At 33.4% G+C, this 27,971-nt stretch overlaps 1 protein-coding gene across 7 annotated transcripts in view; it reads left to right on the top strand.

Annotated features, from left to right (window-relative positions):
- Nucleotides 1–27,971, top strand: part of CD2AP (CD2 associated protein) — a 188,958-nt gene that overhangs the window by 27,106 nt on the left and 133,881 nt on the right. For all 7 annotated transcript variants that reach the window (XR_007953545.1, XM_051997108.1, XM_051997109.1 and 4 more), the window contains exon 2: nucleotides 12,761–12,921. Coding sequence is in view for 6 of the 7 variants with exons in the window: in XM_051997108.1 (XP_051853068.1) it covers nucleotides 12,761–12,921 (161 nt within the window). In the remaining variant the exon portion in view is untranslated. The remainder of the gene's footprint in view (nucleotides 1–12,760; nucleotides 12,922–27,971) is intronic.

Consider the following 27,971-nt stretch of genomic DNA (forward strand, 5'->3'; position numbering starts at 1 on the left):
TTTATTTTTTTCAGTACTGACTTTATTATTTCTTAATGTTTCTTGGAGTATCATTAACTTTGGCCAATTCTAATTATCAAGAAATTATTTTCTCCTGTGAGGTTTTATGCCTCAGTTGTTAATTTCCTGGAGTTAGAATTTTTTTTAACCTTTTAAAAAAAATTCTTTAATTCTTCCAGAATTTATTGGTTTGTATTTTACTTTGAAACTTTGCTAGTATTTTAAAATAATTTTCTTTTTCTGTGTTTGTGTCTTGAGCCTTACTTTCACCATACTAACTTTTTATGAGTAGTTCTTTTCTTCTCTCTTCTTTCTTCCAACCTACTTCTTGACTTTGGACTTTGTAACTTCAGAATTCTGAGTACTTGGATAGGTAAGAAATCGTCCTCCCTGAGTTTGTCCTTTTATGTTCTCCTGCTCTTTTCACAGCTCCATGGTGCTTCTATCTTTCTGTACTCCCAAATTAGTATAATATGAGGAGAACTCTGTTTATATCCTCCTGGTATGAGTTCTTCAAGTTTCCTGTACCAGGTTGGGTTCTGTTGACCCAACTTACTTGAGTTTCAGTAGACTTCTATTGGACTAAAACACCATCAGTCCACTATTAGGTACTCTGTAGATTTAGTGACAGGGTCCTTTTGGATATAGGACTTTTAACCTGCTGAGTTCACTGCAGGCTTAGATTAAAAGCTATAATTGAGTCTTTGCTGCTCTGGGTTTAGCATAGAACCACACAGTTCTTTTTTGTTTCCAGAATTTGTTTCTTGTTCATTACACAACTGAGATGGGGTCATGCTATCTTGTGACTAGCTCTTTTCCACCCTGGACTATGACCTGGAACTGGATAATGTGTGACAGAACTGCCAGATGGTACCCATTTTTGTATGCTGTGCTAGTTAACTACAGAGATTCCATGGGATCTCCCTCAGTGCAGAAACTATCAACACAAGTGATCAGTCTCAATTCCTTTTAATACCTGTTCCCTGTTTTGTTGCTGCATTTGGTTGCTCTGGGCTGGAATAACGACTCACTGTGATTTTTTTTTTCTTGGTTTCCTGTGAATTTTCTAGATTGTTGTGGAGGAACGATGCAGTGAGTTAGGTAAAAATGATTTTCACTTTGCCGTTTTGATTTCCTCCATCCCACCAGTTTATCAAGCTCTCAGTGTTTATCACCAGGTTTATTATAGAATTTTTTTACTTTAATTTTTTTTAACCATAGAAACTCTTGAATACCATCTTATATTAAAGAAGAATCTTACATATACTGTAGGAAGGGATAGCCATACTGACAAAATCACAGGTCACCAAAAATGTCAAAATTTAGGGATATAATTCTTCTGGTAATAAAATCACTGGCTCAAAAGTGGTTTCATTTTAAAACTATTTTTTATTTCCTGATTTTTTTCTAAGGATGTCAAATTAGTAGTTTTATCACAATATACTAATAGGTAGCCTATTTTTTCACAAATCTGTGGTGATACTGATTTTGGGTATTGGAACTTGTAGTTTTAACTGTCTAGGCTGATTGTGATTTGGAAATTGCTACTTAAGGGAAACTAGCAACCCATTGTCAACTTAAGTGCTTGGGTAATTCTGTGGGGGCAGTGAGAGATTAAATAGCTTGTACTTAGTCACCCAGCAAATTGTTTTTTAAATGCTGAATGTTAGCCTCAACTTCCTGATTTTTAGGCCTGCCCTTTATTGTCTTCTACAATTATCTTTGCCAATTTGGTGGATAGAAGGTGATACCTTGAAGTAGTTTTATTTTCTTCTTGCTCATAATTAGAAAAATACAAACAATATTCAGTTGATTATTAACTACTTACTTTGAGAACTGTCTGTTAATTTTTTTAGCCATTTATTTATTGGGAAATGGCTGTTGCACAGTTTAAATAGTTTTGTGCCTACTGAGAAGATAATATGTTTTGGTGTGGAGGTGTCAAATATGTAGACCACATATAGCCTGCACTCTGAATTAGATTAAAATGTAATTGGGAAATATTATGCAAAATAAACAAGTATATTAAAACATAACATTGCATTTTGGTTTTTAATTATATTTTTTATTTCATTAAAAACATAACAATTCAAAATTTTTTCAACATTCATTTAAAAAATTTTTGAGTTCCAAAATTTCTGTCTTCTGTTACTACATCCCTGGAAAAAGCAATAGGATATTAGTTATGCATGTAAAATCATCCAAAACATATATCCCTATTATCCATGGTTGCAAAAGAAAATACAAAGCAGCAAGAAAAAGTGAAAAAAAGTATGTTTTGAGTTCATCAGTTCTTTTTAAGGGTGGAATAGCATTTTTCATCATGGTTCTTTTGGAATTAATTGTTTTTGTTCATTATTTTGATTAAAGTGCCTGGATCTTTCACAGTTGATTACATTTTTAAAATAAATCAATATATGGCTGTTAAGGATTTTTATATATAGATTAGTCGGCCAACTTATTTCTATTTTAGTTTCTCTTTTATTTTGAAACCCCTGAAAAAACATCTCTTCCTCTCTCCTCCTCTCTATGCCTCTTCCCTTCTTCTATTTTTTCTGCTTTCCTTTTTCTCTCTCCTTCTCCCCCCCCCCCCTTACTTTCCCTTTTATCGTCCCATCTCTCACTCCTATCTCTCCTCTTTCTCTTCCTACTCCTCACCTGAAACAATTTTTCCACTAATTTTATTGGAATTAATTGTTTTGGCAGCTTGGTTTTTTTATGGGGGTTGGAGTTTGAGTGTCACTTATTAAATGGGGAGTAAACAATTTTGTTTTTTTAAGACTATTCTCATTCTTTCTACAGCACAGGCCATAAAGATGTCCATAAAGGTATTGTATCTGAATGGAAAAACTCAGCATCCATAAAGTAGTTCTGAATGTAATCCCTCAAACTGGGAATTTTTTCCTGAGCATTTTGAATGGTGCTGGGAAGAAGAGAGGATTACCTCTAGGTAGACATTTTCTAGGATCTTCTGCTAATAGAAGGGATAGGGACAGTGAAAATAACTTACCTTGACTCTGGCATGATGACTTCCTTCATTTAGTATCCATCAGGTATTGTCTGGCTGGTTATTAAGTAAGCATTATTCCTCTGCTACTTCTGTTTTGTATTGGTGAGATCTATATTTTGGGGTTCCCGGTCAGGAAACCAAATGATGAGATTAGATTCAGGGAACCAAAATAATAAGATTAGGGTTTCTGGTGGTCAGGGAGTTAAATGATAAGGGTTAGTAGCAGGTTTGGGGTTCAGGGAACCAAATGAAGATATTTGGCTCCCCTAAACCCCTTGAGATTTGGCGCATGGATAGGAAGTTTTGGGAACCCCCCCTTCTGGTGGTGCCAGAGATTCTTCATAAAAGAATTTATGAACCAAAAAGTTAGACTGATAAAAATAAGTTTATTATAGGTATTGGGAAGTCAGTCTTTGCTATGCATGAATAGAAAGGCTGAATTCCTTAGTGGCAAAGTCCTGACAGAGAGATATAAAATCTCATTAGGGAAATAGATGAAGATAAAGAGAGGGTAACACCAGAAGAAAATATCATCCTAACAGGCAGAGTTTTCTAATATGCCAGGAAGCGGTTCCTTGGCATGGCATATTAGCTCCTCTGCAAGGATTGAGCGCTAAGTTGGTTCTTTTTATCTACATGCTGGGTTTCAGCTTGAGCTGGAATTGAATAGAAAATCTTCATTTGATTAGGGTTGGAATTTCTCACCCAAGACTCAACCAGCCCCACCTACATAATGAAGCTGTTTGTCCTCAGGTGGGATCTTTACAGTGGCTGGATTCAAAGGAGAATTTGTCCTTGAAGGAGTTTCAGAGTTTTGGGGCTCCCTTCAGTACCATCTAGACTTATCATCTTCCTGCTGTGGCTAATGAAGTAATTCAGTTCAATTGCTTTGGAGACACTTTCAAGAGATGTAGCTTTTTCTCTTACTCTGCTTTTTCCACTACAAATTAGTCTCTTTTGCTACCTAAGAATTTACCTGTTTAGATTCAATATCCTCTGTGAACTTTTTCTAAGGTGAGATCTGTCAAAAATATGTGATTTGGAAAGATTGTAGAATTTTACTATTCTTCCTAAGATTATCACTTACTTGCCCTGGGGACTAACTCTGAATGATCAATTTTCCACTAATAATGGGAGCTACCACTAACTTGAAGATCTATGGCTGCAGATGGTATCACTTATTTGTTTTAGTCCTTGTCAGTATTGGTGATAATTTGAAGTATGTGGATGGTAACAAGTTAGAAGAAAAAATATAGTGATGTTGACATTCTGAAAGCCTGCTACTATTTACTGGGATGTTTCATGACTGAGAACAACAGTTAAAAATAATTGGTTCCCTCCCTAGAGGATAAGAAAATGGTTTCCTTTCTCTACATATTATCTTAGACACAATGGCACCTGTCTAAAATGACAGCTCCTTGGCTAGCATCCACTTTATTTAAGGCAGAATTGACAGCTCCTACAAAAGCTCCAGCCTGAGCCAAACTTGAAATATTTTATAACAGCCACATCTCCTGAAGGACTCAATCTTTCTGCTCTCTTTTCCCTGTGAAAAAAGGATGATCAATATGATATTAATTTCTTCCTCCTTTCCTATCATGATAACCAGATATTTAAAAAATGCTTTATTTCCCCAATATTTATAATCTTTTTTTATTGTATAATAAGCTATCTGTTGTAAGCCTAGATTCTAATGATGAGGCACATAACTTCATGTAGGGAAAAAGCCCTTGAATGAGGTAAGAACTAAATTCTAGTTACATTTGGCTTCATCATTGACTAATTGTATAACTTTGGACAATTTTTTTTTTTGGTCTCTTTTTTTTTCCCCCCAAATAAAAGCAGTTGGATTAGATACCCCTCAGAACTCCTTTTCAGCTTCAGACTAATGTGATTATAACAGTTAAATTTTCCATAAAGAGTTCTCTGTGGGATCATATCAAGAATAAAAAATTCAAAGCTTAATGGCAGATGAAAAACAGCACTTTAAAATGATAACCATAAAATGCCTATTAAATTATTTCAAACTAGACATCTTAAGATCAACATATCCAAAACAGAATTCATTCTCTTCTTTCCCTATTCCAACCTTTTCTTCCCAAATTTCCTATTTATGTCAAAGGCATTGCCATTTTTTCAGTAGCCATGATCTTTGATTCTTCATTTTCCCTCACTTCACAAAATCAGTTGCCAAGTAATGCTTTTTCTATTTCTGTAACATCTCTTGCAATTGACCCCTTCTCTACACTTACAGGTACCACCTTGGTTCAGTTTTCATTCTGTCTTAACATTAAAATGTTCTAATTGGTTTCCCTGCCTTAAGTACTTCTCCACTTCAGTCCATTCTTTACACAACTGCCCAGACCTGATGATGTCAATGCTCTTCTAAGTAAACTCTTAATGATTCCTTGGATCTGTGGGATGAACTATATAAACTCTTATTAGGCTTATAAAACCCTTCAAGACTTAGCTCAAACCATTCTTTCTCGTATCATTGTACATTCATTATTCCCCCATTAAAGCAATCTTGCCAAACTGGCCTCTCTGTTCTATTATACACTATACTGACTATTGTATCTATGATTTTGCCTTGCCTTCCCCCAGTTCCATACCTGTAATTCATGTATTTCCTCCTCAACTCTGCCTAATTGATTCTCTGTCTTCATTCAAGGTGGAGCTCAAGTACTATCTCTGACCTGAAGTTTTTACTTAACCCTCTACTTTTTTATGCCCTCCCTCCTAAACACATGCAAATTAAAACAACTTTAAGCTTCTCTTTATTTCTATCAAATTAGCAAAAGTAGTTAAAAACAGTTAAATTCGTTGTTTTTTGTAGTATGGGGGGAAATGTTAATTGCTAGGATAATTATAAACTTTTGGGATAATAGGAAAACAATCAAATCATTATTTAAATCATAAGAGCTGTTCAAAGATTTTTATAACAGCATTGCTTTTTTTAGATTTTTGCAGTTTAACATAAGGGTCCTACAAAAAAGGGAATGAACAAATAAGTTGTGATATACTAATTAATGAAAAATACTATAATGAAACTAAATGTGAGAATTTAAATACATATGATGTTTTTCTTGAAAAAAAGAATTAAAATCATAAGATTGATGTGATTTAGGACCAGATGGTATCTTTGGGGTTCATCATGTGAATTCACAATGACCATTCTCTTTGGCAAAAGATTTATTTAGGAGAGGAGAATACAGACAAGAGGAAGAGATACATAGACACCAAGAATTGTATTAAATAAGATTGGCAGAGCACATAGTTAACAAGAAAAGGTGTTTTGACAATTAACGATAGGAAAGACAAGTTTCCTAGTAGAACTCATAGTCAGGAGAAAGGAAATATTCCATGAGGTGTGGGAGTATTGCATTGACTGGCAGTCTAAATCCTAAAAGGGATTCAATATCCTAAAAGAGTTAGTTAGACATAAGGACAAGAAAGGCACCATGAGGGTATAACAGGAAGAGGAGACAGACAACCATATGGCATGGAGGAAAGATACCATGAGGCAAGAGTACCACAGAAAAGTATAACTCCAAAAGGAGTTCAGCAAAGATAATGTGAGCTATGGACAGATTTATATGGGAAATTTAACCTGAGGGGTTTGATATTATTCAGATTTCTGACCAGACATAGCAAGGTGGGACTAGTGGGCCTACCCACCATCTCCACAGAGGTTAAATTGATCCCCATCAGCGCTTTCTTGTTTGCTTTCGGGAATAATTCCATCAATACTTCAATCTTTCTTTATCAACTCCACCTAATTATTCAGGACACCTCGGTAAGACTGAGGTATTCATAATCTTTTTTTCTTATATCTAGTCAATCTAATTTTTCTCCTTTTCCCCTTCCAGTTAAGGAATTTTATTTCACTTCCTCTTTAACTTTTTTCATTTCCTCATCTTGTCCTAAAAGGGATTTCTTTGACTCATCCTCATTTTCTTCATTACAAACTAGAATCAGTGGAATCATAAGTTAACTTGGTTAAAAATTGGTAAAAAAATTTTTTTCCCCAGTATAATTATTTTCCTCTGTAATCCTGTGCATTTTACTTTGTGCATGTAAAAATATTTTCTTGAGAAGTTGTCCACAGGCTTCACCAAACTGTCAGAGGACCGGGACTCAAAAAAAGGTTGAGAATCCCATATAAGAGGATAAGTGAATGGTAATGATTTTATTTTTTTTTAAATCTTTATATGGAACTTATTGAGACTTAGAGCACATAGAAAAATAAAAAAAGAATAAAAATAAATAAATAAAAGCGCTTTTATTTTTACACTGTTGCTATGCCAACTTCTCTTTCTCTCCCTAGGATATTTGGGGAAAAAAAAGACTATTTAGCAAGTCAAGTAACATATAACTTGTGACTGACAGGGGGAGTCAGGATAGCATTTTCTCAACTATTTGTCATGTTTTTCCTGAATCCTGTGTTTTGTCCTGGTTTATTAATATTATATTACATTTATGAACCACTTTGCTCAGTATTTATATAATTCTTTTAGATTTTTAAAGGGCTTTAATGTATATTATAGCATTTGATCTTCGCATAGCAACCAAGAGGCAGCTGCTATTTATATTTCTAATTTTACAGATAAGGGAACTGGGGCTGCAAGTAAGAAACTTGTCCAAGGTCCATAGGTGTAGTAAATGTGTTTGAGGAGGTAGTATTTTAACTTGAATTTCCTCATTTTTCCTGGCACTCCACTACATGGTTTTGAGTATGTTGGGGTATATATGTAAAAATGGCAAAGTTTATGTTGTCACCCTTGAAGGAAACACATTTCCAAATTGCTTTCCAGAATATCTAAACCAATTCACATCTTCACTTCTTATAGTCCTTCTAATATTGACTTAATTTCATTTTTTGTTATCTTTTCCGATTTGCTGGCTGTAAAATGGACTACTAGAATTAGTTTGGTTTATTTTTTTATCTTAGTATTGAATTTTGGAGCATTCTTTCATAAAAGACCAAAATTCTTTTTTGGAGAACTGATTGTTTATGGAATGAAGTAGAAAAACAAAGAAGGATAAAATACTTTTAAGCTTCTGACCACTTCTATGTGGTAATGATGATAAATATTTGTGTTATTTTCTTATGTTTTGGATTGAGAGGACAGAATTTCCTTGATATAAGAACCCTGATGATTAACTACCTTTTTCTTCTAATCAAGTTTTAGAGTTGCTTAGAGTTCTGATTAAGTAATTTGTCCAGGTACCACTTCTATATTAGACTGGATTTACAGTATATATCAGAGACCAGATTCACATCCAGTTCTTGGCTTCCAGGCCAGTTCTCCTCTCTGTGTCTCTAAAGTCATTGTCTTATATTTTTAAAAAATAGAATAATTTTTTAAAAATGGTGTTAACATTTTATGTTAAGTTTGTGTATACATTTTGACTTTATTCTTGCATATGGCAAAACTAATTTTTGCTATATACTTTTCAGTTTTTCTCAGCTGTTGTCAAATGGAGTTTGTTCTTCCTTAAGTAATTTTATGTTCTTTATAGAACAAGGACTCGAGGAGTTTGAATAAAGTTACTAATTATGTGTGGATCTATATTCCTTTTAGTAAATTTTTTTTAATATTTAAAACTAAAAATGAAATAAAAAACAAAATAGAGAAAGACAAAAAGAAAATTAAAAAACCCCACATTGTCATGTGCTTAGCAGAACATGTGGGAGGATTCAAAATATGTAATCATAAATTTCTATTTCAAAAAGCATATATAATAGAAGAGATGGTATTAATGGATGTCCATCTTTTCTTTGCTTCCTTAAAGGTTGTATTCTCTTGTTCTCTGCTCTACACGTTTTACTTTTTTTTTCTTCCTACTTTTATCCCCCCCTCAGTCCACCTTCTCTAATAAGCAAGCTACTTCTTAAATTCAGGTATATTCACATTCACACAGAAGCACATGTGCACACACAAGCACATGTACAATACATATATATCTATATATGCATACAATTGCATACATATATACACACATATATATGCACATTTATACATAAATTCTACAACAGTATTGAAATAGCTTGACATAATGTAGATTTCTCTCTTGATTGAATCTTTTAAGTTTGACTTTGTCTAAGATCAATAATTACTAACCCTATTTTTTTCCTAATAAATTCTACCCTTAATCCTTGTTATAGTGTTTGTGTATATCTTTCATTTCCTCTCCCTGCTAACTCTTGTATATTAATTCTACTACTTAACTTGTTTTGCTGTTATTTAACCTCCCCCATCCATGATCCCTTCCTTAAGCACATGTATAATACATATATTTCTATGTATACATATACCTACATACTTATATAATATACACATAGCACATAATTTACACATAATTTATCTAAAGCAGTATTAATATAGCTGACATATAATGTAGGTTTCTCTTTTGATTGAATCTTTTAAGTTTGACTTTGTTAGATCAATAATTACTAGTCCTATTTTTCCCTAATAAATTCTACCCTTAATTTTTGTTATTGTGTTTGTGTATATCTTTTATTTCCTATCGCTGCTAATTCTTATATGATAATTCTTTCCTTAACTTGCTTTGCTGTTTTTTAACCTACCTCATCCATGGTCCCTTCCTTTACCTTCTCCCATCATTTTCCTCTCTTTTTATCCCCTTCCTATTAATTCATATACTTTATCTGGCTCACCTTAATTTAAATATCCTTCATATCCTATCTTAGTCCTGTTCCCCTACATCCCTTATTTCTCTATAGATTTTGGAGGATGCTGTTGTTCCCTATTTAACTCATTCCTGATGTGAGCAGGTTTTCTAAACTACCAACTCTCTTCCCCACTCTAAAGCCTCTGTGTGGGTTCTTCCTCTGTGCATCATTTATATAGCATAATTACTACTTTTACCTTTTCTAGATAGTTTTGCTTTTAGAGTGAGAATCACACTTAACTCTGTTCCAATCTTTCTTTTGAACTATCCAATTACTGATATTAATCTTAAACATATGGTTTACTATTTTCATGTAAAAAACATAAAAAAAAATTGTTATTTTTCTTGAGTGCCTTGAAATTAATTTTTGATGCTGGTTGTTATATATTAAATTTTACATCACGTTCAGATTTGGTTGAAACAAAGTCCTTGAAATCTGCTAGCTTGTTGAATGTCCATTTTTTTTTGTTTTATTTTGTTATTCAATATTATAGTTTTGCTGGGTCTAATATTTTTGGACACACAGGCCTACTTCTTTAGATTCTTTCTCTCTGTCTCTCTCTCTATATATACATACATATATATGTGTGTATGTGTGTATATATTAAAAAACAGGACCTACGGTATTTTATTGTAGTTATTAATAAATCTTGTATAATTCTAATTGTAGCTCCAGCTTTTTTTTTTTTTTTTGCTTCTTGTAGAATTTTCTCTTTGATCTGGGGATTTTGAAATTTAGCAATAATATTCCTATATGTTTTTCTTGTAGCATCTCTTTAAAATTTTTTTTTAATAATAGTTGTTTATTTTTCAAAATGCACACAGAGAGATAGTTTTCAACATTCATTCTTGCAAAATCTTGTGTTCCAATTTTTTCTTTCTATTAGTCCTTTCTAGAAATCAAGTAATCCAATATAGGTCAAACATGTGTAATTCTCCTAAACGTCCTTCTATTAGTCCTAGAAAACAAGTAATCCGATATAGGTCAAACATGTGTAATTCTTCTAAACATCCTTCCATATTTATCATGCTGCGCAAGAAAAATCAGATCAAAAGGGGAAAAAATGAGAAAGAAAAAACAACCAAGCAGACAACAAAAAAGGTGAAAGTGTTATGTTGTGATCCACACTCAATGCGTACAGATGGCTCTCTCTTATTTCAAGTCTATTGGAATTGGTCTGAATCACTTCATTGCTGAAAAGTTACATCCATTTCAGTTGATCATCATCAATCTTGTGTATAGTGTTCTTTTAGTTCTCTTCACTTTACTTACTTAGCATTGGTTTGTATAAATCTCTCCAAGCCTTTCTGAAATCAGCCTGTTCATCATTTCTTACAGAACAATAATATTCCATTACATTCATATTCCATAACTTATCCAATCATTCTCCAACTGATGTTTCCAGTTCCTTGCCACTAAAAAAAGAGTGCCATCTTGTAGTATCTCTTTGAGAGGACGATAGGTAATTTTTTTTTTTTTTTTAATTCTAATTTCCTTTTGTTTTCTATCACTTCAGGACAATTATTTATTTATTTATTTGTTTTTACTGAGGCAATTGGGGTTAAGTGACTTGTCCAGGGTTATATAGTAGGACAATTTCTTTATTTCTTGCATTATTGTGCCAGTCTTTTTTTTTTTTTTTGTGGTCACAGCTTTCAGATAGTTCTATAATTATTATATTTTCTCTTCTTGATCTATTTTTCCAGATCTGTTGTTTTTCTTACAAAATGTTTCACACTGTTTCTGTTTTGATTTATTTCTTGTTCTTTTATAGCTTCACTGGCTTCCCTTTGCCCAATTCTAATTTTCAAAGAATTATTTTGTTCTCTAAGATTCTGTTTCTCCTTTTCTAATTAGTTAACTTCTCCTATCCTCTCCCCCTCCAAATAATCATCTTGTTTTTCTTGGATGGTTCTTATTTTATTATTATTTTAGTTTTTCCTATCTGTCTCATTTCATTAAAAATTTTTTTTTGTCTTTTTTGAGATCTTTTATAAATTCTTAGCCATTTGACATTATTCTTTGGAATAGAAAGCACTTAAAAAAAAAAAAAAAACCTTCATTGTCCTCCTCTGAAAATGAATCCCAGTATTCCCTATTTCCATCGTAAATTTCTATGGTTGGGTTCTTTTTTCCTGCCTGTTGATTTTTTTTTTTTTTAAGAGAACTATTAGTGTAGGTATTGGGATGGCAAGTATAGTGCCTCTGGTTTCACTTTAGCTCTCCCCTCTGATCTGGAGTCCCAAACGACTACCTCCACCCTCTTGTCAAGTGTCCCTAGAGTCCCTGCCTCACTGCTTCTGCACTCTCCCATGTGGTAGTTCCTTGTCAGTTTCTGCCGCACTGCTCAGTCTGGTTGTTCCTAATCAGCAGAGTTCTTCCTGACCTCTGACTACCCTTGCTGTTAGGAAGAGGTGAAAATTCTGTGGCTTAGGTTACCTTCCCAACCCCGCTGATCCCAGGTCTCCCTGCTTGTTTTTTCCTGCAGATCTATCCTGGAGGAGTTTACACTTCATATGGATCTAACTTTGGTCTTAGGGTCTTTTTTTGGATCTTTTAGGGCTGTCTCAGGAGGATATTCCTCTTCTGCCCAGGGACTTGGTTTTTCCCTCATCTGAGATCATCCTAAGGAGCAGTTTTGTTTTGTTTGTAGGGGAAATCTGGAACTCTTGAATTTTCTGTTCTACACTGCCAGTTACTTAGAATCTTTCCCTTTATAGTAAATTATAAGAAAATTAAAACAATCTAAAAAATTGCATAGCAAAGTTAATGAACCTTAAAGATTTATTCCCTCTTTTCTCCCCCAAACACACATGCCAATTATAAAATAATAAAAGCCTATAAACTTATTTTTCTCTAATAGAAAAAAAAAATTAGAGCTTAGAGACTAAAAATTTCCCCAAAAGGATCTTTTTGTTGGATTTGCTAATTTTAGATGATTGAATTAAATGGTTTTTTTAGTGGTCAAGTAGTAATTTCATCTAGCACATGTGTTATTGTGATTATTTTATAAGTCATAACTGATTATAATTAATTTGATTTTTTCCTTTCAGTTGACTATATTGTGGAGTATGACTATGATGCAGTACATGATGATGAACTGACCATTCGTATTGGAGATGTCATCAGAAATGTGAAAAAACTAGAAGAGGAAGGATGGTTAGAAGGAGAACTAAATGGAAGAAGGGGGATGTTTCCTGATAATTTTGTTAAGGTAAGTACTTTTATAACTTTTTTCCATATCTTTTGCAAATTTTGAGCTTTTTGTTAATTTATTTAAAAAATTCTGTTGTGTTATCTTTTAAAATACAGGTGAAATCATTTCAGAGTAAAGCTGAATTTTTGTCTTGTCATGGATAGTATTAGTAGTGTTTTGTACATCTACTATGATGTATTTTTTTCCTTTTTTAAAAGTATGTGTTTATTTAAAAATTAAATGCAAAATAAGGAAAAACAAAATAGGAAAAAAATACTGCCATGTACCCAGCAGAACATCAGGGAGGATTCAAAATATGTAACAATAAATTTCTATTTCTAGAAAGCATATATATTAATAAAAGACATTGTATTTCATGACTATCCATTTTTTCCTTTGCTTCTTTTAGGTTTTCTTTTGTTCTCTGATGTGCAGTTTTTACTTTTTTTCTTTATAAAGAATAATATCATATGACAAATATTTTCTTTGCCTCTATATGTAATATTTATACTTTATATGTCACAGTTATACTTTAATGATTATTAATATTTACATAGCTATGTTTTATAGGATATTTTATATTTCATTTAATTTTTATAACAATCACATAATATTTATTCTGATACCTAATATGTTGTGCTAAGTCACTTACAAATGTTACTTCATTTAATCTTCAAAATAACCCTTGGATTTTAGGTGCTATTATCCATTCCTATGTTGCAAAATGTGTCTCTCTGTACCTTCCCAGCCAGCACTGCAAGAAGGCCTCCAATTGACACGTTTTTTTTGTATACAGACACATACACACACATACATACACACACACCCTCTCCCTTATAGTATGTATACTTATGTATACTTCTATTCCAAGGTCACATTTGAACTTGAGTATTTCTGACTTCTAGCACCATGCTTTTTCTATAGCACCATTTCAGATTGGTTATTAAATGAGTCACCTGTGAATGCTTAGGATGCAAAATAAGGATTTTGGGGAGAATTTAGTGAGGTCATTGTGAAGTGATTAGAACAGTGCCTGGCTGGAAATGTGCTTCATGCAAAAAAAAAAAAAAAAAGAATTGGGTAACTATATTATATTTTGTTGATCTGTTAGATGTTTTGTTTCCTATCTTAGCCAAGGAAATCAACTAATCATATTCATTTCATGATATCTTTGTTTTTATTTTAATATTACCTAAGTTAATATCTAAAGTAGGAGGCACTTAAAATTGGAGTTGTTCAGTAGTTCAAGAAGTAAAAGACACAGAAGTTTTAGTAGCAGCAAATCAATTCGATTAAATAAGTTGTTGAATCATGCTCAGCTTTTAAAGACTACAGATAAGATCCTTGTCTTCTAGGAACTTTTAGGAACTAAGAATACTTAAGTAGAAAAGTAAAATCTTATTTTATCTCCTTGAGAGGGGGGAGAGAGAAGAGAAAGAGAAAGAGAAGAGAGACTGAAGACAAACATATACTTTTATACAACTACAATTAATTGTTGGGAAGACTTTCGTTATATCATTCTCAAACATGCCCCTGCAACTTCCTTTTGGTAGATCTAACTCTACCTGATAGAGCCAATTAGGACAAGCTCTTAATTCTTTCACATAATAGCTCTTCTCATTTTCAGAGTAGATATCTCCTAGTTCCTTGGATTGAATCCTTAGGTAGCATGGTTTCAAGGCTTTTACTTTTTGTCTTTTGGAATATCATATTCCAAGATTTTCTGTCTTTTAGGGCTGTTGGTACCAAGTCTTGTTTTTCTCTTGGTGGACTTCTAATCTGTGTATAAATCATCTTCCAAAATTTGTGGCTTCAGCCATCTTTCTGTGCAGTTCTTTATATAAAGGAAGATATTCATATTTTTCTTTGTATTTCTTGTTTGTTAATTGGTGCCTTTTTTTGAACATTGCTGCTCTGTGTGTACAAGAGCTGTTTTCTTCCCTGACATTCTATGGTACTGTTTGAACTGGAAATCCCCAGGTCCCTCTTTTTCTGATTTGAGTTATTTGTAATGTTTGTGCTTATGAGAATTTATCTTTTTCTGTCTTTTAGATTTCTGTAATACAATTTATATAATATGGATACTGTAAGTTTTTGTGAACTTCTGAAAATTTCTCATTTGCAAACCAAGGATGTGTGTCCTGCTTATCTTTTCCTTCTCTATTAAGATAAAGTGATCAAGTTTCCCCAAGGTATCCATAATTTCTTGAGGTACTAGTTTCTACTTATGGGTCCCCATCAGGTTCAGAAACTTTAGTTTTTCTTTTTTCCTTTCCTGGATCATCATATATAAAATATATATTTATTTATTTATATTTCCTTCCCTTCCCTAAACTTTGCCTTGAGATTATTTATCCCTATCCTTTCATTGAATCCTATTAGTTCCCTATGGATTCTCAATTATCTTCTTTATGGAGATGACCTGTTTATTATTGTTCTTTACTGGACTCAGTGTCTTATGAAATTCAGCTTTCATCTCACTCTTTTTACAGAACATTATCTTTTACATGATTTTCCTTCTATTTTCTGTATATTTCTTTGTTAGATCTAAATTGGTTGTGAGTTACTTGTGTATTAATCTCTTCAGAGAAGACCTATTTTTCTTTTTCAATGGAGTTGCTTCTCTCTTTGTGTTCAGAATTTTGTTCTTGAACATCTCTTATTCCTCCAGGGACTTATAAAGCATTTCTATCTTTTTTTCCTAATTTTTTAAAAATAAATTTTTATTGATGTCCTTTATTTTTTAATGTCCCCTATATATACTATTCATTTCCCTTCCCTCTCTCCTCTCTTATACAAATTTTTAAAAATAAGAAAAAAAAAAGTAAGCTAACATTAAATGTTATGTTCCACACCTGTGGTTCTTCAGTCTGCAAGGGAGATAAAGAAGGGGAAGGGATCCTCTCATATGACTTTGTTGGGGTCTAAATTGGTTATTATAATTTTGCAGCATTCAGTTTTGATAATTTCCTTGTTGTTGATGCTTTTTTAAATTTACATTAACATTATATAGACAGCTAGTTCAAACAGGCCTTTGACACCTAGACTTGGGAGGATCTGAGTTCAAATCAAGTCTCAAACATTTAGTACTTGTGTGATCCTGGCAAACCACTTTAAACAGTTTTCTCATTTGTAAAATGAGCTGGAGAAGGAAGTTGCAAGTCACTCCAATATCTTTTGCAAGAAAACTTTTAAGTGGGATTATGAAAAGTTTGACATACAAAACAGCAACAACAAATTGTATATTTGGATTTCTTGGTTCTGCTTGCTTCACTTTCTGTCAGCTCATATAAATCTGTATTCATTATTTATTGTTATCAAAAGTCTTCCTGGAACTTGGATCCGGGAGTAAGCCCAAGAGGAGCTGCCGCTGCCCACTGCTTTCCCAGTTGTGTAAGCTAATCCAGGAGTAGTGTTATAACCAATGCTCTTTTAGAATGAAAGAGGAATTCTTTATTCAGTTCTTAAAAGAAGCAGGTGTACTCTCAAGGAGGACACACTAATAGAACCAGAAGCAAGCCAGATACTGTTAGTTTACTTCTCCCTTCATTACCTTTCCCTTCAAGATTTGGATTGGTTGGATTAAATGTCAGAATATAGTTACACTTGGTCACAGAAATTATAATTGGTTGGCTTTACAATCCCTTTTATTTTTCTATTCCATATGTCAAAAGGCTTGTGTCCTATAATTGACTTTAGTCAGTTTGGGCTAATTTAAGCCTGGGCCCCTTTATTTAGGAACTTTGTTGTTCAGCCTGTTCCTTGACTCATGGAGATACCTTAACAAGATAACTTCACCCCTCCCTTCATAGTATTGTGACAGTATCTGTAGAAACCTAACTTCTCATACTTCTCATATTATACACAGTATATTCTGTTACAGTTATGCATCACAATTTATTTAGCTGTTCATTCAAGTCAAGCCAACGAGCATTTATTAAGGGCTTACTACATACTTACTACATACATATACTGGGATAACAAAAATGAAAGACAGAAATAGCTCCCAACAATTTTAAGTGAATAGCAAGGAGATTATGCAAACCATACCATACTATGTCATGCTGTGCCATATATAAACAAACTGTAGAATAGGATGAATTGAAAGTAATCTTGGAGGGAAAGACACTAACATTAAGGAAGACTTGGGAAAAGCTGCTTGCAGCAAAACTTGGGTTTTTCGCGAGACTTGAAAGAAGCCAGAACCAGAAGACAGTTGTTAAAGGAGAGAATTCAACACATGGGGCTTTGAATAGCCAGGGAATAGTAGGAGTTTCTCTTGAGTAATTTGGAGCATTCTTATGATTATTAATAGTAGCAAAAGTTAATTGTTAATTAGCTAAAATTAATAGCAATTTTGGGAAATATTTGCTCATTTCCTTTGAATACTTATATATCAGAGAATATATTTTGATCAAATATATTCTTATTGTCTGTATATTTTGAATATCAGACAGTTATCAATTTGATAGAAAGTACTTTCCCTACTTTGTATTTTTATCTGCTTCTTTTTCCTGCGGTGGGGTGGGGAGGGAAGGGAATGAAATAGTATTTATTAAAAGTGCTTGCTTTGTGAAATATTCTGTGCTAATCATTAGGAATACAAATGCAAAGAAAAAGAAGAAAGAATTCTGCTTTCAAAAAGTTATTGTACTCCAATGAAGATAACAACATATAAAAAGGAGCTAAAAAATGGTATATGATATTGATTTAAGTCTATTTCTGTCAAGGGACTTTCTAGTTTTCCAGTAATTCTTGGCAAACAAGGAGTTTTCTAAGTTAAAAAAAAAAAATTGGTGAGCTGGGGAGGAGTTAATATGTTCTATTTAATTTCCACTTTGTCCTTATCTAGGATGTTTCATTTATCTTACTTTTTCTATTTTTTAATCAGTACCAAAAGCTTTTGATGATTATTTCTTTTTATATTGTTTGAGGTCTGGAAATATTCCTCCTTGATGCCTACTTTTTACTTTATTTTCTTAGTATATCTGTTTTTCCTTGTAATTTTACAATTTTGTCTAACTTTGTAAAGTATCCCTATAGATTGATATATGACTGAGTTTATAACTTAACTTGATATACTGTTATTTTCATTATACTGTGACATGATTGTGTAATAATCATTGAATGTTCCTTCAGTTACTTAAGTTATTTATTTCTTTAAGAAATATTTTATAATTATGTATTTTTAGATAATGAGTGTGCTTTGATAAATTCAGCATTTTTTTCCCTGAGTAAACTAAACTATCATGTCATCCAGAAAGAGATTTTTTTTCTTTTCTTTTCCCAATTCCTTTCTTTTCCTTCTCTTAGTGATTTGCTAGAATTTCTAAAATTAATATTATTGCTGGAGTTTCTAGATCTAATATCCCTGTCGCTTGAAAGTACTTATGTAAAAAAATTACTTTTCTAACCAAATAGGAGCAATTTTATGCTGCTTCTAAGTTTGTCTGCCCAATAGCAGAAACTATGATGCTAAAGAATTAGGTCAGATTAGGTAATCAGTATTTCCATGTTTATTTTCTTGGTCTTTTTGTTTTAGTTCCTACTTTTATTCTACCCTATTTTTTCCCCCTATTTGCTTTATTGTTATCTTCTCAGTTTAAGATGAGAAAAAAGAGAAAAATATCAGTTTTAAGTTATGATAGTGGTATGGAGGGAAAATTTTTAATGTTAGGATTTTTTTTTAAAGCTTTTAGAAAAGAGATATTTCCTTTGAAGATATAATAGCAGCAAACGTATGTTACCTTATAGTATATTCTTTCTTGTACTACTTTAGTTCTCTTGGTAGAATAAAATCAGTCTGATCAAGGCCTTGTTCCTGGATAATCTTTGATGACTACTATTGCTACTCTTGAACTGGTACTCCTTAGCTCCTTGGGGCTTTAGTGCTTAGATTTCTTTAAATATCTAGATCCTTTTTGGGGTTTAGCTTTCAAGAATTCCAATGCTTCTTTATTTCTCCTTGATTTTCTAGGTCAGTTGTTTTTGCCATAAAATACCTCATATTTCTTATACTCTTTTGAGCCTTTTGACTTTATTTTTTTAACATTCTTTATTGTCTAATGGAGTCATTGCTTTCTTTTTTGGTCTGTTATAATTTTCAGGGACTTTGTTACTTGAGCAAGGTCTTGTACCTCTCATTTCAGACTATTATTTTCCATTCTTTTCCTCCAGTACTTTTATTTATAAAAAAAAAAATAGTTTAAAATTCTTTATTAAACCCTTCCTCTCTTATAGGAATTCTAATTTAAAATTATGTTCTTTATGTTTTTCTGAGACTTTGTAGTTATATTGGAGTCATTTTCTTATGGATCTGTAATCTTAAGGGTTCCTGTCACCATAATTATTTGTTTGCTTCTCTCAGGCTACTTCTAGACTTTGTTAGGGCTGTATTCTATACTGGAGGAAATGCCTGGTCTGGTTTTATTGATGCTTTCTTGAGATGATATTGCATGCTATTTTATTCCAAGATCTCAGGGTTAGCTTAGAATAGAGACTTGCAAGATATTAGTGCTCCTAACTTGGTTTAATTCAGGGCAAAATTTGATTTCTGGTTTTCTGGTCTCAACTCTGCATTTTGTCTGTAGATTGCTGTTGCTCTCATCTATTCTTGCCATTCATAAAGTTCTGTTTATTTAGAGCAAAGAAGTTTAAGTTAGGTTCTTGACCCCTTGTGATTCTTCATCAGATTTCAGACTGGGCTGGAATTTAGATGTGAATGAGATCCCATTTTTCTTATAAGGAACCTGTGTCATACAGCTACTGATTGTTTCTGGGCTTGATCCTTGTTATGTTTCTTGTTCTAGGACTTGTGATGCTCCATAACTCTGAATGCCAACTCTGAATATAGGATTCTCTCCTCTTTCTATCCAGGATCTATGATCTGTGACTGGGAACTTATGCAGCATTTGTCATATTCCTGCACACTGTACAAATTTAGATCTCCTTTACTTGGATACGTGTTTTTTTTTTTTTTTTTTTTTTTTTTTTGTCCTGATGTACAGCCTTTTCCTATGATGGATTGCTCCACGTGACTATTACTGACTATACCTCATCCACAGTACCCACATACTTCTCTGTTTATATTACTATGCTGACCTGAATTGGAAAAATGATTCACTGTGATTTCTCTGGTCCCCTCCCCCACTTAAATTTCTCAGTCAGGATTCAGTTTTTTGTGTTTTCTAAATCTGTTTGGTGGAGTTGTGGGAGAAAAGTTAATTCTGTTTGGTCTGCTTAACCATCTTGTTTCTGACTTTCTTTAGCCTGAGCCATGGTTTTGCTTGCTTTTTCTTTTAACCTCTTAATCAGATTTTTTTCTTTTATCTCTAGATTCATTTGACAGTTAGGTGGCACGTTGAGATAATGTTTATAAAGTGTTTAGGATACTGCCTGACCTATAGAAGGCCCTTAATAAATGCATCCTTTCCCATCTCCCTTTCCTCTCCCTTTCTCTGCCCCCCCCCTCTTTCTAGCTTCCCCTCCCCCCAGATTTATAATCCTAATCACTTTGGGGAAATATTTTTGATGTTTTTTTGTTGTTGTTGTTTTGTTTTTGTTTTGTTTTGTTTTTTTTTGCTGAGGCAATTGGTGGTTAAGTGTTATGTGTCTGAGGTCAGATTTGAACTCTGGTCCTCCTGACTTCAGGTCTGGTGCTCTATCCACTGCCCCACCTAGCTGCCCCCTCTATTTGCATGTTTAAAGATTTTTAAAAGTAGACTAAACTCTGTCAAAAGCCAAGATATGCATTTTTTGTTAAGGAAACTTAAATGGTTATAAATAAAAGTTCATTAGAGCTTTACTTTTAGATGTAAAGAGCTGAACTTAGCAAGAATTCAAGTGAAGAAAGACATTTGATAAGAATCATAAACCTTTAGAATTGTCCTAGATCTTAGATATGATCTAGTCTAACAGTCATTTTATTTTATTTTATTTTTTGATTAAAGCTTTTTATTTTCAAAATATAGGTAAAAATAATTTTCAACATTCATCCCTGCAAAACCTTGTGTCCTCCAATTTTTTTTCTTCCCTTCCACCCCAATCTCCTCCCTTAGATGACAAGTAATCTATACATAATCCAATATTTGTTAAACATTTGCAATTCTTCTATACATATTTCCATAATTATCATGATGCACAAGAAAAATCAGATCAAAAAGGAAAAAATAAGAAAATAAACAAAATGTAAGCAAGCAACAATAAAAAAGGTGAAAATATTGTGTTGTGGTCCACATTCAGTCCCCTCTATATCCTCTCTGGGTACAGATGGCTCTTTCCATCACAAGACAATCATTGGAACTGGCTTGAATCACCTCACCTAATGTTATAAATGCTTTAGATTTAGTAAAATTAAGAAGAGGCTGATATGTGTGGTCATATTATACTAGATATAGAGGAAATACAAAGATTAATAAAATATTGTTCCTGCCTTAATGAATTTATTATCTTGTTTGAAGTATGGGAAGGAAGGACCTGATTCAAATTTAAGTAATTTATAATATAAAGAGTTATCATGTTTTTGCAAATGAGAAGTATAAATGAAGTGTGATGCAGGGAAGAGTCTAGAGAATAATGGGATATTTACTTTAGATTTTAAAAGGGGACCTTGGAAGTCATTTAATTCAAGCTCTAAATTTTACCGAAAAGAAAGCCAAGGCTGTTGAGAATAGTTATTTGGGTTTTCCAGGATTAGCCAGGTTGTGTGGTATAACTGGGGTTTGAACCAGGTTCTTTAGATTTAATATAATTCAGCACTTTTACTGATATATTATGGTCTTTTCTGAAAGGATTTTTCTAATGTAATATGGAAATATTCTGCTACCAGAAATTTGGAATATTTTTTATTTATTTATTTATTTTTTATACTAAAGTTTTATATAGCTCAGAAGAAGGAATTTTTGTGAATTCACTAACTGAAACAGCAAAGTTTGAAATTAGTGGTGCTTAATTGGAGGATTTTACTTCTTAGGCCTAGGGAAATATTCACAACACCCAAGGGAAAAAATATTGAGGAAAAAAAAGCATTTTTTTTTTTTTAAGTGGGAAAAGAAAGGGACTTCAGAGACATAAAAGGTTTATTTGACTCATCTGCCAAAACTATTTTTGTAATCCTTGGTTTTGATCATATTTATTCCTTGCCTCCCAGATGAATGGCTCACTTTTGCCCATATTGTAAAATACAGAGTTCCTTAGATTAGCACTTATTATTTAGAATTTGACCTTTTTTCTCAATCATATTTCATGCTATTTATGTCACTATATTAGACACCTTGTATAACTCTGTCTCAGATGCTTTCCTTGAAAGTTTGTTTTGACAAAGGAAAAGTGAGACAGAGAGAGAAAGGAGGGAAAGAGGGGAGGGGGAGAGTAAGGAAGAGAAAGAAACAGAAGACAGACAGAAAAGATAAGGGGAATATGGTGACTGTTTGGTGATAGAGATATCACTTGGCAGTAAGTAAGTCTAGATTATTGAGTGGGACAACCTCCCCTCTCAAGATAAACATCATTAATATTATACTTTGATAATAATAGGTCTTATCATATATATTTTCTTACATATATTTTTCAGCAGTTTCCCAGACTTGCTGCAGATTTAATGAAGTAAGTGATTCAGTAAAGAATGTAGTCATACTACTTGCCTTCATCTAACTAACTTCATGCTAGATAAAAGTTTTGAATGCCTTACCTCTTGCAAGAAAGACCTTCCATCCACAATTTAACTCTCTTTCCTTAAAGTCTTATCTCATAAATTCCCTTTCAAGTTACATCCCAGTTATTATTCCCCTTCTATTCCTGCTTTAATTTATCTTAGTGCCTTTGTTCATACCGGTCAAATACAGTCTCCTCTTGAAAGCCTTATCTGTTACTGTAAAGCTAGGAAGCATTATTCTCTTATCAAATTTTTTAATATTTCATTTTATTTAATAAATTATTTTTAATTGAACAAATACTTTATTTTTCCTTTCCCTTATTAAACATGTGTGGAATAAAGAAATAAAAGATAAAGAATTTACAGGAATATGTGAATTCTTTTTCTGTATTTTATTTTCATTATTTCTGTTTTTTCCTTATGACATGTATATGTGTATATGCAGGCCCATATGTACTTGAGCCTTGGCCAGCTATATCTGAAGACTGACGGCCTGATTTTCTGTTTCCTAGAAATCAGATGTTTTTCCTCCCGGGTTATTTATACCTTCTGAATTCAATTCTCTCTGTGCAACAAGAAAATTGTTCAGTTCTGCACACATATATTGTATCTAGGATATACTGCAACTCATTCAACATGTAAAGGAAAGGACTCTTGCCATCTGGGGGAAGGGGTGGAGGGAGGGAGGGGAAAAATCGGAACAGAAATGAATGCAAGGGATAATGCTGTAAAAATTACCCTGGCATGCGTTCTATCAATAAAAAATTATAAAAAAAAAAGAAATCAGGCGATTTCGGGCATACAGAAATCTTCCATTCCAATCTCTCTGGATAGCAACAACCAATTAGATGCCTCCCCCTCTCCTTCTCTATGCTCTCTTACTTGTAATGTAATCTCTTGTATAAAAGTTGTGTATCTTTACTATTTCTTTAGCCCTCCTACCACGAGCTTTCTCTTTCCCTTGTCTCGTGATAGAATGGCTCATCCTTCGGAGATACTATTGCTTTTTGGGGGAGTGGTTCTTATTTACTCTTTTATAGAGCCCCACTGGTGTCTTTTTTTTTTTCCTCCTTCCATCTTTAATAGATCCTAGAGAACATATAATTTGTTACTTGTACTTTTTTTGGTTGTATTTATTTACTTTGTATTACTATAAAATTATTTCAAATGATTCTTTTATTGAATATCTTTATTAAAAAAATTTTTTTATTGTCATCGATGATTAGGCTCAGGTTTGCAGAGTAATTTCGGATTGTGTCTTGAACTGTGTGCTCTTTGGAACACTATTCTCTTCAGTTCCTGACTCAGTTTCTCTGCTTCAGCTCAAAGCTCAGTCCTGCAAAACCTCCTCTCCTCCCTCTTTATCAGAATATTTGATAAGGATAAAAAATCTTATGTTTTAGAATATCAGAATGCCTCTCCCCATCCCAAGCTATTGGAATGTCAGATACCTTTCCTCCCCCCATTCCTCCCCTCAACTCCCCTCAATCAGAACCAGATTGTCAGAGTCCCGTCCCGCTCTCAGCACCCTGACTCCACCTCTACCTGAGTCTACCCTCTGAGTCTGAGCCAAGTGTATATATATATATGTCATTGAGAACTCAAATTGTTTGCTGGAATTCTTGGAGACTATAGTCTCATTCAGCTCTGGGACCAGTAATTCTCTCCCAATTTAATAAGTTATTAAATTTTTCTCTAATCTCTATCTTGCCTCACTTTCTCCAGCATTATATTATTTGCATTCCGTATCCTTTATATTTGAAATTTTTTTTTTGATTGATTACAGATTTGATGTTTGTATTGAAATTTTAACCATTGTGTTTGTATTAAATTTTGTGCAACTGTCTTACTGGTTTTTAACTTCCTATGTTTTTCTGAGAAGCCCATGATCCTTTTAACCCTGTGCATCCTCTTTGAGATCACTATGTTGCTTGGTTGGAGATCATGTTTTGTTTTGTTTTTTTAAACAATATTTTTACTTTTCTTCTAGATTGGCCTTCAATTTAAATATGTTTAATTTCCTTCTTATTGCTCCTCCATTATAAGAATCTGTTTTATTTATATCCATCCTTTCACTACATCCTCTTTGTCTCCTGTTTACGCCTGTTGAGTGTTGCATAGTATTCATAGCATGATGTTTGTTTGCTTATATTGTAATGCTGGAAAAACTGAGGCAAGGTAGAGATAAGAGAGTATTTAATAATTTATTTGAAAGGGAGAGATTTACTGGGACCAAATGGATTCATGGTTTGGTGCAGCATGGATTCAATGCTGAATGAGACTATGGTCTCCAAGAATCCAGCAAGCAATCTGAGTTCTCAATTACATACATACAAGTGGCTCAGACACAAGGGCCGAGTCAGGGGCAGAGTCCAGATGCTGAAGTGGGAATGGGACTCTGACAGGGTGGGGGGAGACACCCTAGAGATGGGGAAAGGCATTTTGATAAGACAGTATCTGATATTTTGATTGCTTGAGATATGGGGAGAGGCATTCTGATATTCTAAAATATAAGATCTTTTATCCATATCAAATATTCTGATTAAGAGGAAGAAAGAGGTGGTTTTGCAGGATTGAGCAGAACAATCAGAGAAACTGAGGCAGGATAATTTAGGGGAACTGAGTCAGGATAATTAGGAAAATTGAGTCAGGATAATAAGAGAGAACTGTGGAACAACAATATGTATAAATGTAATTGTGTTAAACCTACCTTTGACTATTTCATATGAAAGTGAAATTTATGAAATATGTTATTTTCATTTTACTTTCTGTTTCTAAGAGATCTGGGCAATTTTTACTTAAAATTTTGAAGTATGATCTCTAGACTTTTGAGGGTAGTCTTGCATAATTTCTTAGATTCTCTCTCCATAATCTATTTTCTAGATCTTCTAGTGCTTTTCATAATTTTTCCTTACATTTTCTTCATTTTTTTTTTAGTCTTTTAATTTTATATTATTTTTGTCTCATTAAGTCATTCTTCCTGTCTTAAGGTATCACTTCTTACTGTTCTTTCTTCTCTTAACTATTCCAGTATTGTGCCCCATTTTTTTCCCCAGGTACTCTTGTTCTCCTTTTGTTCAGGACATTTTTCTCTCTCAGGCTCTACATGAATTTGTATTGGAGTTATTCTTTTTTGTATTCATTTCTTTCTCAGTTAATTTCTCAGTGCAAGATTTTTCTGCATCATATTTGGCATTTTCTTTGATTTGTTTATATATTCTCACCTCAGTGCCTAAGTTTGGAGCTTGTGTTTGAGTCAAACTCTGCACCTATACTCCTCGATGGCATGGGTAGTTGCTGCTTGTTCTATAGTACTTAAAACTAGGCCCTACTTTTTCTACCTTTGGGCATTCCTAAAGTTGTAGGGTTTTCACACTGCTGTGGCTGTATATTCTGTTTGTGGTGTCTCATTTTAACTCCAGGATAGCTCAGCCTACAGAGTCACTCTGGACAAAGCAGCTTTATACTTGTTGAGGCTCTTTTTTTTTTTTAAATCATAATTTTCAGGTAGTCCAGTAATTCTTGAGTACTCTCCTGGATCTCTTTTCAGGTCAGTTGTTTTTCTAATGAGATATTTCACATTTCCCCCCTATTTTTTCATTGTTTTGATTGTTTTATTGTTTCTTGGTGTCTCACATAGTCAATAGTTTGAGCAAACTTGATGCGCAATTTAGGTATGTACATTTTTTAATATGTAAAAATGTACATTTTTAATTTTTAAAGGAATTGTTTTCATCAGGGAATTTTTGTACCTCTTTTTCCCATCTCACCAATTCTATTTTTTAAGGAGTTCTTTTATTCAATGACTTTTTAACATTCTTTCCTTATTTTGCCATTTTTGCTTTTTAAGGAATTCTCTTATTTATATATCTTTTTCCCATTTGGGTCAGATTTACTTTTTAAGGAATTTTTTATTTTGCTTTTGTGCTCTTTTACCATTTAGCCAATTGGTTTTTTCAAGTATTTTCTTAAGCACGTGTGTGTGTGTGTGTGTGTGTGTGTGTGTGTGTGCGTGCGCGCGTGTATGTGCGCGCACGCATGTGCATGGCTTCTTTACTTTTTTCCTATTATTTTCTTGCATCACTTTTATTTCTCCCCAATTTTTTCTCTACCTCTCATATAATTTTATGAACTCTTATAGGAATTCTTTGTAAGGGTGAGAGGTTGAGGCAACCAGTTGACATTTTTCTTTTAGTTTTGATTTTGTTGTCACCTTGAGTTTTTGTTCTCTTTCCTGTCACCTTAGTAACTTTGTATAGTCAAATTCTTTTTCTGTTACTTGCTTATTTTTCTAGCCTTTTTTTTTTTTTTCCTGAGGCAATTGGGGTCAAGTAAGTTGCCTAGAGTCACACAGCCAGAAAGTGTTAAGTGTCCGAGTCCAGATTCGAACTCAGGTTTTCCTGACTTCAGGGCTGGTGCTCTAACCACTGCACCACCTAGCTGCCCATTTTTTGATTTTTATCTGTATGTTAAAGTTGGCTTCTGCTACTGGGTGGTGCGGGGCACAGAGTTCCAAGCTTTAGGTTTTTTGTGTATCCGTTTTCAGAGCTAGTTCTGGGGTTCTATTAGTTTTCAGTTCTTCCAAGGTGGTATGATCTAAGGAGAGCTGTGCTTAATACTCTCCTGTACTATGCTCTAGTCTGTTATCATAAGCACTCTTTTCTGCCCCTCACACTATGAACAATGGTCCTGCTTCCCTGCAGCTTCAAACTTTGATTTGCTTGGTGCTGTTTTTTCATCCTAGTACTGTGACCTAGATGGAAGAGAGTAGGCTGTGCAGTAGAGTCCTACATCTAGGGGCAGCAAAAGGACCCTGTAATTTCCCTTTGACCCATTGTCTGACTCCCTTACCATCTGAGAGATTCAGAGGTGCTGCTGCTGCTGCTTTTAATTCTGTCATCTTCAAGGCCTTCTGCTTGTTTGGTGGGACACTTAATCTGTGCTCCATTCTTACCCAAATATTTCTTGTCAACCTTCTAAATTGTTTTCGGCTAGAAAATTTCATCTCATCCTTTTGTGGATTCTGCAGCTTTAGAATTAAGTTTGAAGTATTAAAATTGTTTGGAGAGGAATTTGGGAGAGTTCAGGAGAATTTATTTCTGCCTTTCTCAGCCATCTTGATGTTTCATCATCCTCTGCCACCACCACCATCTGAAATGGTATTTACAAATAGGAATACAAGAATATTACTTGGAACAGGATCAAGAGCTCATTGCACACAGAAACATCAAGATTATGTGATGATCAACTGTGATGAACTTGGCTCTTTTCAACAGTGAGATGATTCCAGGCAATTCCCGTTAGACTTGTAATGGAAAGGGCCATCTGCATTCAGAGAGAGAACTTTGGAGATTGAATATGAATTAAAGCATAGTATTTTCATCTTTTGTTGTTTGTTTACTTGCTTTTTATTGTC

The sequence above is a fragment of the Antechinus flavipes genome, chromosome 4 (assembly GCF_016432865.1).
Source record: "Antechinus flavipes isolate AdamAnt ecotype Samford, QLD, Australia chromosome 4, AdamAnt_v2, whole genome shotgun sequence".
Classification (NCBI taxonomy): domain Eukaryota; kingdom Metazoa; phylum Chordata; class Mammalia; order Dasyuromorphia; family Dasyuridae; genus Antechinus; species Antechinus flavipes.